The sequence below is a fragment of the Oncorhynchus gorbuscha genome, linkage group LG24 (assembly GCF_021184085.1).
Source record: "Oncorhynchus gorbuscha isolate QuinsamMale2020 ecotype Even-year linkage group LG24, OgorEven_v1.0, whole genome shotgun sequence".
Classification (NCBI taxonomy): Eukaryota; Metazoa; Chordata; class Actinopteri; order Salmoniformes; family Salmonidae; genus Oncorhynchus; species Oncorhynchus gorbuscha.
Genome location: NC_060196.1, coordinates 54,988,039 through 55,001,042, shown reverse-complemented (window position 1 = coordinate 55,001,042; position 13,004 = coordinate 54,988,039). Strand labels below are relative to the sequence as shown.

The 13,004-nt window shown below is 45.1% G+C and overlaps 1 protein-coding gene across 1 annotated transcript in view; it reads left to right on the top strand.

Annotated features, from left to right (window-relative positions):
• The window catches only part of LOC124012727 (CUB and sushi domain-containing protein 3-like), an 849,083-nt gene that overhangs the window by 413,506 nt on the left and 422,573 nt on the right, over positions 1 to 13,004 (top strand). The window contains exons 8-9 of the mRNA XM_046326635.1: positions 6,161 to 6,248; positions 8,867 to 8,991. Of these exons, the coding sequence (XP_046182591.1) occupies positions 6,161 to 6,248; positions 8,867 to 8,991 (213 nt within the window). The remainder of the gene's footprint in view (positions 1 to 6,160; positions 6,249 to 8,866; positions 8,992 to 13,004) is intronic.

Genomic DNA, 13,004 nt, shown 5'->3' with positions numbered 1-13,004 from the left:
TGTGTGCTCCCTCCGTTCCTCCTGCTGTCCTTATTGGTTCCTGTCTTCATCGCAACATGATGTGCTCCTCGTACTAAACCCAAAAGAAATGTAATAGGAATCAGGAATCAAGAGTCAGGATATTGTGTATGTTCCAAATGACACCCTATTTCCTATGTGGTGCACTACTATTGACCAGGGTGCATAGGACTCAGTGCCCAGAGGGCTTTAGTTAAAAGTAGTGCACTATATAGGGCAGGTGTCTCCAACAGGTCGATCGTGAGCTACCAGTAGCTCGCAGCCCACATATGAGTAGTTCGCCAAACAATTCTGAAAGTAAATGCAATTCTTTATGTTTTCCACCGCATAATGTCATTAAACAAATCTCACAAGACTCAGACACCTTCAGTTCCCAGCTACTATCTAATCAATGCAACATTGATATCATCCCACCCCTGGTTAGCCACTATTGGCTTAAAAAAAGCCAAACCTATCTGCAAATTAATTTCCAGCAATATTGTCCCTGTCTGTCTGTGTGGTGGGCGTGTTTGTCTGTTACTCCATGAGTAGCCAGTTGATGTGATAACCATCATGAAGGTTGACAGAAATAATTTCCCCAAAACCTTGTCAATTGAATAATAACTGCAAAGTAGGCTTACCTGGCAGAAGTATATAATGAGTAAGTAAATCATTTGTTTCTATTATTTGTTATTTGCAAACTTTCCCATAAAATGAGCAGCACCAGTACAGAAGCATCACTAGACTGGCACATTCCTCACTGGTAGATGTGCAATTAAAGGGCCAGAGGTGTTTAAAGAGCTACATGTGCAATTAAAGGGCTAGATGTGCAATTAAAGGGCTAGATGTGCAATTAAAGAGATAGATGTGCAATTAAAGGGCTAGATGTGCAATTAAAGGGCTGGATGTGCAATTAAAAAGCTAGATGTGCAATTAAAGGGCTAGATGTGCAATTAAAGGGCTAGATGTGCAATTAAAGAGCTAGATGTGCAATTAAAGAGCTAGATGTGCAATTAAAGGGAATTACATAAACAAATCTAAATGTGTTAGTTTTCTTCCAGACCAAAAAGTAGGTGATTTAAGCATTGACATGGACTCAGAACATCATATTTCGTTTTTTATCTGTGAACAATTGTAATTTTGAGAGTTAAAAAATATATATCTAAATCCAGGAAAAATAAAACTGAGAAAAGAGTTATAGGGACCCCTTTAGAGTTGTCTAGATTCGTTTATTAACCAGTATTTTACCAGGTACGCTGTATATTGTAAGCTAAAGACCCAGGGAAGAGAAGAATGTGTCTATTTGAAAGCTTGAAAAAAAATGAATAGCTCATTGTTTACATTTTGAAAAGTAGCTTTCATGATAGAGAAGGTTGGAGACCCCTGCTATAGGAAGTGGAATGCCATCTGGAACACATGCCTGATATAGGGGGTGGAATGCCATCTGGAACACATGCCCGATATAGGGATGCCATCTGGAACACTTGCCTGATATAGGGAGTGGAATGCCATCTGGAACACATGCCTGATATAGGGAGTGGAATGCCATCTGGAACCCATGCCTGATATAGGGAGTGGAATGACATCTGGAACACATGCCTGATATAGGGAGTGGAATGCCATCTGGAACACATGCCTGATATAGGGAGTGGTATGACATCTGGAACACTTGCCTGATATAGGGAGTGGAATGCCATCTGGAACACATGCCTGATATAGGGAGTGGAAGGCCATCTGGAACACATGCCTGATATAGGGAGTGGAATGCCATCTGGAACACATGCCTGATATAGGGAGTGGAATGACATCTGGAACACATGCCTGATATAGGGAGTGGAATGACATCTGGAACACATGCCTGATTAAGGATGCCATCTGGAACACTTGCCAGAATGCCATCTGGAACACATGCCTGATATAGGGAGTTTGCCATCTGGAACCCATGCCTGATAAGGGAGTGGAATGACATCTGGAACACATGCCTGATATAGGGAGTGGAATGCCATCTGGAACACATGCCTGATATAGGGAGTGGTATGACATCTGGAACACTTGCCTGATATAGGGAGTGGAATGCCATCTGGAACACATGCCTGATTAGGGAGTGGAAGGCCATCTGGAACACATGCCTGATAGGGAGTGGAATGCCATCTGGAACACATGCCTGATATAGGGAGTGGAATGACATCTGGAACACATGCCAGGAGTGGAATGACATCTGGAACACATGCCTGATATAAGGATGCCATCTGGAACACTTGCCTGATATAGGGAGTGGAATGCCATCTGGAACACATGCCTGATATAGGGAGTGGAATGCCATCTGGAACCCAAGCCTGATATAGGGAGTGGAATGCCTTCTGGAACACATGCCTGATATAGGGAGTGGAATGCCATCTGGAACACATGCCTGATATAGGGGGTGGAATGCCTTCTGGAACACATGCCTGATATAGGGAGTGGAATGCCATCTGGAACCCATGCCTGATATAGGGAGTGGAATGCCATCTGGAACACATGCCTGATATAGGGGGTGGAATGCCTTCTGGAACACATGCCTGATATAGGGAGTGGAATGCCATCTGGAACACTTGCCTGATATAGGGAGTGGAATGCCATCTTGCCTGATATAGGGAGTGGAATTCTGAACACATGCCTGATATAGGGAGTGGAATGCCTTCTGGAACACATGCCTGATATAGGGAGTGGAATGCCATCTGGAACACATGCCTGATATAGGGAGTGGAATGCCTTCTGGAACACATGCCTGATATAGGGAGTGGAATGCCATCTGGAACACTTGCCTGATATAGGGAGTGGAATGCCTTCTGGAACACATGCCTGATATAGGGAGTGGAATGCCATCTGGAACACTTGCCATAGGGAGTGGAATGCCTTCTGGAACACATGCCTGATATAGGGAGTGGAATGCCATCTGGAAACATGCCTGATATAGGGAGTGGAATGCCATCTGGAACACATGCCTGATATAGGGAGTGGAATGCCATCTGGAACACATGCCTGATATAGGGAGTGGAATGCCATCTGGAACACATGCCTGATATAGGGAGTGGAATGCCATCTGGAACACATGCCTGATATAGGGAGTGGAATGCCATCTGGAACACATGCCTGATATAGGGAGTGGAATGACATCTGGAACACATGCCTGATATAAGGATGCCATCTGGAACACTTGCCTGATATAGGGAGTGGAATGCCATCTGGAACACATGCCTGATATAGGGAGTGGAATGCCATCTGGAACACATGCCTGATATAGGGGGTGGAATGACATCTGGAACACATGCCTGATATAGGGAGTGGAATGCCATCTGGAACACATGCCTGATATAGGGAGTGGAATGCCATCTGGAACACATGCCTGATATAGGGAGTGGAATGCCTTCTGGAACACATGCCTGATATAGGGAGTGGAATGCCATCTGGAACACTTGCCTGATATAGGGAGTGGAATGCCTTCTGGAACACATGCCTGATATAGGGAGTGGAATGCCATCTGGAACACATGCCATTGTGTCGTAGACCCAGCCACTGATCACCCATCTAATTCACCATCATTATGAATTATGCAAGCTAGCTATCTGCTGTCTGACCCTATGTACTGGCATCCCCCATTAGGCAGCAGATAAACAAGACACAGAGATGGAGCTTGGACTGGCGGATTGGAGGATCAGCACTCAGCGGAGTGTTCATGTCATGCCACATAGACACATCAATAGTAATGGATACCATCTGTTCAGATAGACATAGGACAGGACAGCTGGAAGAACATCCTAGAAGACCTGTTAGGACAACTAAGTGTGGCAAGACTTGAGTGTGCTTGTCATTATGCCATGGATCTATTTTGGGAAGGAGATGTGAATGGACATGGTTGTCACTGTGTTGGTAGTATACATGTATCTTACGAAGAGGTTGCTTAGTGAGCAACACAAAATGGTAATTCAGTTTGACTACGGTTTTAATGTTAACCTGAACTTCAAAAAGAATACAAACGACTTCCAACCCCTCAGGACCAAAGTCTTTATAACAGCGAAGCTAATTTAATTAAAATGCACATTCTATCTGAAAGTCATAAACAACTGTAAAACATTGAGGTGCATGGTCGGACAGCTTGGTGGATATACTAGCCCTGCTTCTTCCTGTTCCTCTTCTCTCCCTCTTCCCTCTTCTCTCTTCTCTTCTCTCCTCTTACCTCTTCTCTCTTCTCTATCTTCTCTCTCTCTCTCTTCTTCTCCCTTCTCTCCTCTCCTCTCCCCTCTTCTCTCATCCCCTCTTCCCTCTCTCCCTTCCCTCTTCTCTCCCTCCCTCTTCTAATATAATAAATATATGCCATTTAGCAGATGCTTTTATCCAAAGCGACTTACAGTCATGTGTGCATACATTCTACGTATGGGTGGTCCCGGGGATCGAACCCACTACCCTGGCGTTATAAGCGCCATGCTCTACCAACTGAGCTACAGAAGGACCACTTCTCTCTCCTGTACTCTTCCCACTTCTCTCTTCTCTCTCTCCTCTACCCTCTTCTCTCATGTCTCCATCTCTCCATCTCTTCCCTCTTCTCCTCCCTTCTCCTCCATTTTTCCTCCCCCTTCTCCTCTCTACCTGTCCCGCTCTTCTCCCTCTCTCATCACATTCCTCTCCTCTCTCTGTCCCACTCCTCTCCCTCTCTCATCTCCCACTCCTCTCCTTCTGCACTCCTCCCTCTCCCACTCCCCTCCCTCTCTCCTCCCATTCCTCTCCCTCTCCAACTCCTCTTCCTCTCTCTTCCCCCTCTCCCACTCCTCTGCTCTCCCTCACCCATTCCTCTCCCTCTCCCACTCCTCTCCCTCTCCTCCCACTCTCCTCAATCTCCTCTCCCTCTCCCACTCCTCTCCCACTTATCTCCTCACCCTCTCCCACTCCTCTCCCTCTCTCCTCCCACTCCTCTCCCTCTCCCACTCCTCTCCCACTACGCTGCCTCTCTCCTCCCTCTCCTCCCACTCCTCTCTCACCCCTCTCCCTCTCCCTCTCCCTCTCCCTCTCCCTCTCCCTCTCCCACTCCTTCTCCCACTCCTCTCCCTCTCCAACTCTTCTCTCTCTCTCCTTCCACTTCTCTCCCTCTCCTCCCCTTTCTCCCACTCCTCTCCCACTCCTCTCCAGCTCTCCTCCCACTATTTTCCTCTCTCCTCCTCTGCTCTTTTAATATTCTGTATTATGTCATGTTCTGTGTGGACCCCAGGAAGAGTAGCTGCTTCTTTCACAACAGCTAATGGGGATCCTAACAAAATACCAAAATATCGCTCCTCTCCCTCTCCCCTCCTTTCCTCTCCCTCTAGTCAGACCAGGGTGAGTGGAGAACGTCAATGGCCCATGGTGTGAGTGGGGTTCAGTCAGAGGGAAAATAAAAACTGACACTCCACTCTCAGCCTCAGATGGAAAGTGATCCAAATGAATCATCCTCATGTCACCCACAAGGCCCGTGACCACCACCACAACAGTCGTAAAGCTCAGAGGAGAAAAATTAAAGCACATTAATAAAACATGAAACTCCATGGATGCTAAGGTCAATGCTGCTCTTACCTCACTTCCTACAAGCACGTCCAGCTCCAATGTACTCGGGACATAGCGAGAGTAGCATAGAGTCACTAGTCAGTGAAGAGGATAGGGTTCACCTTATTCATCCATGCAGAGCAACAGTATCTAAACAGTATCTAACCTTTCAAACAGCCCTACAGTCATATGAATTACCATGACCTTTCATTCTTATTGGAATATTGAAATGTAGTATCCCACTAGGCACAGATGTCAATTCAATGTCTATTCCACATTGGTTCAACCAGTGTGTGTCCAGTGGGATGTGACGAACGCAGGGCATGAATATTTAGCTATAATTAACATGATATCCTAGAGAAACCAGTGCCATATTCTAGAATCTAGATGGTCCATGTAAGTCTACTGTCCTCTCAGCTTCGCTTCTCCTCCACCATCTTGCTGTTCACCTAAGACCATGTACATGCTAAGTGTTGGTGTGGTGACTATTGTTTAAGAACAGAGGCACAGGGCCAGCATGAGATAGAGCCCCTTGTCCTCTTTCTCTGGCCCTCTCTGACTGCTCTCCTGTATATATCATAATGCTCTGCTCTTATCTCCCCCTGTCCAGTGAATGAGGGGGGCATCAAGCAGGCGTCCAACTCTTGTCCCGACCCGGGGGAGCCAGAGAATGGCAAAAGGATGGGCTCCGACTTTAGGTAGGTCATTTTGGGGTGAAGAATGGACCCCTACTAACATAGCACCACCCACTGGGCCGGGAGGGGCAGGACACTGGTTTTGTACAGGCTGTGTCAGGACACTGGTTTTGTACAGGCTGTGTCAGGACACTGGTTTTGTACAGGCTGTGTCAGGACACTGGTTTTGTACAGGCTGTGTCAGAACACTGGTTTTGTACAGGCTGTGTCAGGGCACTGGTTTTGTACAGGCTGTGTCAGGACACTGGTTTTGTACAGGCTGTGTCAGGACACTGGTTTTGTACAGGCTGTGTCAGGACACTGGTTTTGTACAGGCTGTGTCAGGACACTGGTTTTGTACAGGCTGTGTCAGGGCACTGGTTTTGTACAGGCTGTGTCGGGACACTGGTTTTGTACAGGCTGTGTCAGGCCACCTCTACAGTTGCAAAATTCCTGGAACTTTCCCAAATCCCCAGGTTTCCCAGAAATCCCATTTGGAAGATTCCAAGAATCAGAAGGGAATTAACAGGAAATCTTCACCAACCAGATTTTCTGCAAATCCTGGGAATTCTGGGAACCCTACGCACCTCTCAGGTGGCTTATACAGGTATCAGCCAAAAGGAAACACCAACATAAAGTGTCTTAATAAGGTGTTGGGCCACCACGAGTCGCCAATACAGCTTCAATGCAACTTGGCATAGATTCTACAAGTCTCTATCGGAGGGATGCCACACCATTCTTCCACAAGATATTCCATCATTTTATGGTTTTGTTATGGTGTTGGAAAACGCTGTCTCAGACGCCACCCCAGAACCTCCCATAAGTGTTCAATTGGGTTGAGATCTGGTGACTGAGACAGACATGGCATATGGTTTACATCATTTTCATGCTCATCAAACCATTCAGTGACCACCCGTACCCTGTGGATGGGGGCATAGCCATTGCAGATAAAAAATAATGGCCTGCCCAACATTTTTATACCTAACCCTAAGCATGATGGGATGTTAATTGCTTAATTAACTTAGGAACCCCACCTGTGTAGAAGCACCTGCTTTCAATATAGTTTGTATCCCTCATTAACTCAAGTCTTTTCATTGCTTTGGCAGTTACCTGTACATACGGTACATGGTGCAGTTATGTTTTCCTCACCACAACTACAATGAACAACTAAAAGGAAAACAAATAGTATGTTATTTCGGAGTTATTTATATTCCTAGACAAGGCAGATAGGTAAAGCAAAGATGATTGGTCCATCACAAGAAAAGACAAAATCTGCATCCTATATTCTCAGAGAGCCCCATCACCTGTTATTGACAGTTGAAGGACCCTGGACATGGATTGTAGATGGACAGTAGTCAGGTATCAGTATGAATGCAGTGCCATGAGCGTGACACAGCCCAGGAATACAGTTCAACCTGATTATGACACTAGCCTCTAATATCGCTCAAACTGAACGTGAATCACTTCTCTCCCTCGCCTCTCATCTTCAAGTGTTCATTCAATGTCACACACACCACTTCACTGTGGATTATTGACAGCAGCATCTCAATGGGTGAAAAACGTATAAGGCCAGTATTGAGCTCAGGGCCTGTAGTCATAAAGCATCTCCCAGTAGGAGTGCTGATCTAATCTAGGATCAGTGTAGCCTTATAGAATCTAATGAATGGACCTGAGGAACCTGCTCCCAGATCAGCACTCCTACTCTGAGACTCTTAATGAATACAGACCCTGATGAGTCTAGCTGTAATGATGTATTCTATTTGAATAGAGCTAAGAGATGCCAATATTAAAACTTTTTTTTTTATGTAACCTTTATATAACTAGAACAAATTCTTAGTTACAATGTCGGCCTACACCGCACGACAATTGTGCGCCGCTCTATGGGGCTCCCAATCACGGCCGGTTTTGATACAGCCTGGAATCAAACCAGGGTCTGTAGTGTCGCCTCTAGCACTGTGATGCAGTGCCTTAGACCGCTGCTCCATGCTTACCTTTTTACCCTCTCATTTATGGCTTATTTCTCTATCACATCACGCAATCTCTTTCAGTGTGAGTCGCAATTTGTTTGTGTTAATCTGAACAAGGTGAATAGTTTCTGAAAGCATTTCATCTGAAGGATTTTGAACGATCTTACCCGAGCCATGAGTTTGAGCTTCAAACAAATCGAAGGTCTCTCAAAACAGGCATTTTTTTTACAAGTGTCGGAAAATCAAAGATGAGATTGTTTGCAGATGTATTGATATATGAGGTTTTTCTAGTTCAATAACACGCTGTTATTGCAGAAATACAGTACTTAGGCTTTGTTGTGTTAAAAAGCACTATAGTCAAACATCACATGAGCCTAGTGGGAAGCTATTTTCTATTACTGTCTAAAGGCAAATTTAAACTGAAATAGTTTGTTTTTCTTTCATGTGGTAACACTCCTGTGTGTGTGTGTGTGTGTGTGTGTGTGTGTGTGTGTGTGTGTGTGTGTGTGTGTGTGTGTGTGTGTGTGTGTGTGTGTGTGTGTGTGTGTGTGTGTGTGTGTGCGTGCGTGCGTGCGTGCGTGCGTGCGTGCGTGCGTGCGTGCGTGCGTGCGTGCGTGCGTGCGTGCGTGCGTGCGTGCGTGCGTGCGTGTGTGTGTGTTCCCTCTCTCTCAACAGCATAGGGGCTACCGTCCAGTTCCTCTGTGATGAGGACCATGTACTGCAGGGCTCCAAGACGATCACCTGTCAGAGGGTGGCCGAGGTGTTCGCTGCCTGGAGTGACCACCGCCCCGTCTGCAAAGGTCAGTTAGCGTCCGTGGCAACTGCCTGCATGTCTGCCTCCCAAATGGCACCCTATTCCTTATTTAATGCACTACTTTTGACTAGAGCTCATAGGGCCCTGGTCAAAAGTGGTGCACTATGTAGGGAATATGGTGCCATTTTGTGGAAGCAATCCTTGGCTCCTGGGTCCCAAAATGTATGGAGAATATAGATATGGAGCACTCATGGAAATGAAATGTCAGGGTACTTTGTCATTTTCAACTGACAGACATTTTGGGGTCTTGGTTTGGCTGTGAGATTGATTTGAAAGAGAATTCTGTATTTAGTCTAATGTTCATATTAATATAGCAATGTATCAGAGATACGCCTGAGGTTTGATCAGTCAGTGTTACCACAGGGGATGATCGGTGTGACAGGCAGACAGGTTATTTGGGGTACCTGTGCCACCTGTGTGCCTTGTCCTTTTTTTGTGACACACACACACATTGATGAACCAATCCCAGACTACCAGCGTGAGGTCTCTGGACTGGTTAGGATGACCCACATTTGTGGATCCGTAAACTTCCAGCATCTTCCATACCCTTCCTTCTGCCTTCCATTTGCCCCATGCTCAGGTTGTGTGCTATCCAACAGGTCTTTATTGTCTTTTCTGCATCATACTGGGAGACCAGACAGTCTTTAGCCTCTCTCTCTCTCTCTCTCTCTCTCTCTCTGTCTCTCTCTCTCTCTCTCTCTCTCTCTCTCTCTCTCTCTCTCTCTGTCTCTCTCTCTCTCTCTCTCTCTCTCTCTCTCTCTCTCTCTCTCTCTCTCTCTCTCTCTCTCTCTCTCTCTCTCTCTCTCTCTCTCTCTCTCTCTCTCTCTCTCTCTCTCTCTCCCTTCCCTCCTCCCCCATCATTAATTAAGCATTGACCTCTTGATTGTTTTTCGTGTTACTTGTCTGGCTGTGATGCAAACCTGTACACTGACTGGCCTGATCAATGCCCATAGGATACCCTTGTCTCTGGACTGTCTAATAAGACCCCTGTCTCTGGTGTGTGTCTAATAAGACCCCTGTCTCTGGACTGTCTAATAAGACCCATGTCTCTGGACTGTCTAATAAGACCCTTGTCTCTGGAGTGTGTCTAATAAGACCCTTGTCTCTGGACTGTCTAATAAGACCCCTGTCTCTGGTGCGTGTCTAATAAGACCCTTGTGTCTGGACTGTCTAATAAGACCCCTGTCTCTGGTGTGTGCCTAATAAGACCCCTGTCTCTGGACTGTCTAATAAGACCCCTGTCTCTGGTGTGTGTCTAATAAGACCCATGTCTGTGGACTGTCTAATAAGACCCCTGTATCTGGTGTGTGTCTAATAAGACCCATGTCTCTGGACTGTCTAATAAGACCCCTGTCTCTGGAGTCTGTCTAATAAGACCCATGTCTCTGGTGTGTGTCTAATAAGACCCATGTCTCTGGATTCTGTCTAATAAGACCCCTGTTTCTGGTGTGTGTCTAATAAGACCCTTGTCTCTGGAGTCTGTCTAATAAGACCCCTGTTTCTGGTGTGTGTCTAATAAGACCCATGTCTCTGGAGTCTGTCTAATAAGACCCCTGTTTCTGCTTTTCTCTTAGTATCCCCATGAAGTCTTTCTCATGCAGCAGTGACTCTTCCTGGGGTTCAAAACATCAAATACAGTACAGAACAGTTGTAGACAACACAAATATAATATTACATTAAATAAAAAATAAGAAAGACATTTACTGTTAAGACACCGAGAGACAAAAAAATACTTCTTATACACTATTCACATAGATACATTTGATATTTAGGAAAGGTCCTGTTGTGATCTTTAAAAATTTTAATTAAAGCTAAGCTTGCTGTTTGGCTAAGTAGTACCTGGTGGCAGATCAGTTTGTCCTGTCATGGAAACAGTTGAAGTTAGACATTTACATACACCTTAGCCAAATGGAAGTATGCGTGGCGTCATTGTCCATTTGGAAGACCCACTTGCGACCAAGCTTTAACTTCCTGACTGATGTCTTGAGATGTTGCTTCAATATATCCACTTATTTTTCCTTTCCTCATGATGCCATCTATTTTGTGAAGTGCACCAGTCCCTCTTGCAGCAAAGCACCTCCACAACATGATGCTGCCACCCCCGTGCTTCACGGTTGGGATGGTGTTCTTCGGCATGCAAGCCTCCCCCCTTTTTCCTCCAAACATAAAAATGGTCATTATGGTCAAACAGTTCTATTTTTGTTTCATCAGACCAGAGGACGTTTCTCCATTTGTCCCCATGTGCAGTTACAAATCGTAGTCTGGGTTTTTTATGGCGGTTTTGGAGCAGTGGCTTCTTCCTTGCTGAGTGGACTTTCAGGTTATGTCGATATAGGACTTGTTTTACTGTGGATATAGATACTTTTGTACCTGTTTCCTCCAGGATCTTCACAAGGTCCTTTGCTGTCATTCTGGGATTGATTTGTACTTTTCGCATCAAAGTATGTTAATCTCTAGGAGACAGAACGTGTCTCCTTCCTGAGCGGTATGACGGCTGCGTGGTCCCATGGTGTTTATACTTGTGTAATATTGTTCGTACTGATAAACGTGGTGCCTTCAGGCATTTATAAATTTCTCCCAAGGATGAACCAGACTTGTGGAGGTCTACAATTATTTTTCTGAGGTCTTGGTTGATTTCTTTTGATTTTCCAATGGCGTCAAGCAAAGAGGCACTGAGTTTGAAGGTAGATCTTGAAATACATCCACAGGTACACCTCCAATTGACTCAAATTATGTCAATTAGCCTGAGTTTTAATTACTCCAACCTAAGTGTATGTAAACATCCGACTTCAACTATATATTTATAAGGCTTATTTGCCGGGCATAGAGCATATCAAAAATACCTACACGTTTCACTTTAAAACCCACCTGAGTGCCTGCATATTTCACTTTAAAACCCACCTGAGTGCCTGTATATTTCACTTTAAAACCCACCTGAGTGCCTGTATATTTCACTTTAAAACCCACCTGAGTGCCTGGACCTTTCACTTTAAAACCCACCTGAGTGCCTGCATATTTCACTTTAAAACACACCTGAGTGCCTGGACCTTTCACTTTAAAACACACCTGAGTGCCTGGACCTTTCACTTTAAAACACACCTGAGTGCCTGGACCTTTCACTTTAAAACACACCTGAGTGCCTGGACCTTTCACTTTAAAACACACCTGAGTGCCTGGACCTTTCACTTTAAAACTCACCTGGATTCTTCAAACCATTTCACACTTAGTTGGATTGTTAGTCTTAGTTGTTTTTCTAATATAGCAGTCTAAAACGTTTCATACTTAGCGCTGCTGTTGTGTTCCCTCAGAGGGGGATGCAATTGGAGCTTTGTCCAGCTTCGTACAGTAGGTCAAGGGTCAAAATGTATGGAAATGAATTATCCTGAATTCTGAAGGTATTCCCTTGATGCAGCTACAGTATGATGATACTTTGTGGAGTAATCCTGTTCTCTGACTTTTACAGTGTTCCACCTTGATTCAATTTGTGCTGATGATTAATCAGTGACAGATTGGCGTTCGATGGAGAGGTTATGCTAAAACGCTGCAGTCATTGAATCATTTTCAGTGTGAACACTCGATTTGACAGCCTCTCTGTTGGCCAATGAAGCGTGACCAATTTGGCAAGTACAAACTTTGATAAACCTCCCGTCAAACCAAAGCGTAACAGCTTTATACCAAAACTGTATACCAAAACAAGTGAATCACAGGCACTCTTAGTGAATCACAGGCACTCTTAGTGAATCACAGGCACTCTTGGTGAATCACAGGCACTCTTAGTGAATCACAGGCACTCTTAGTGAATCACAGGCACTCTTAGTGAATCACAAGCACTCTTAGTGAATCACAGGCACTCTTAGTGAATCACAGGCACTCTTAGTGAATCACAGGCACTCTTAGTGAATCACAGGCACTCTTAGTGAATCACAGGCACTCTTAGTGAATCACCGGCACTCTTAGTGAATCACAGGCACTCTTAGTGAATCACAGGCACTCTTAGTG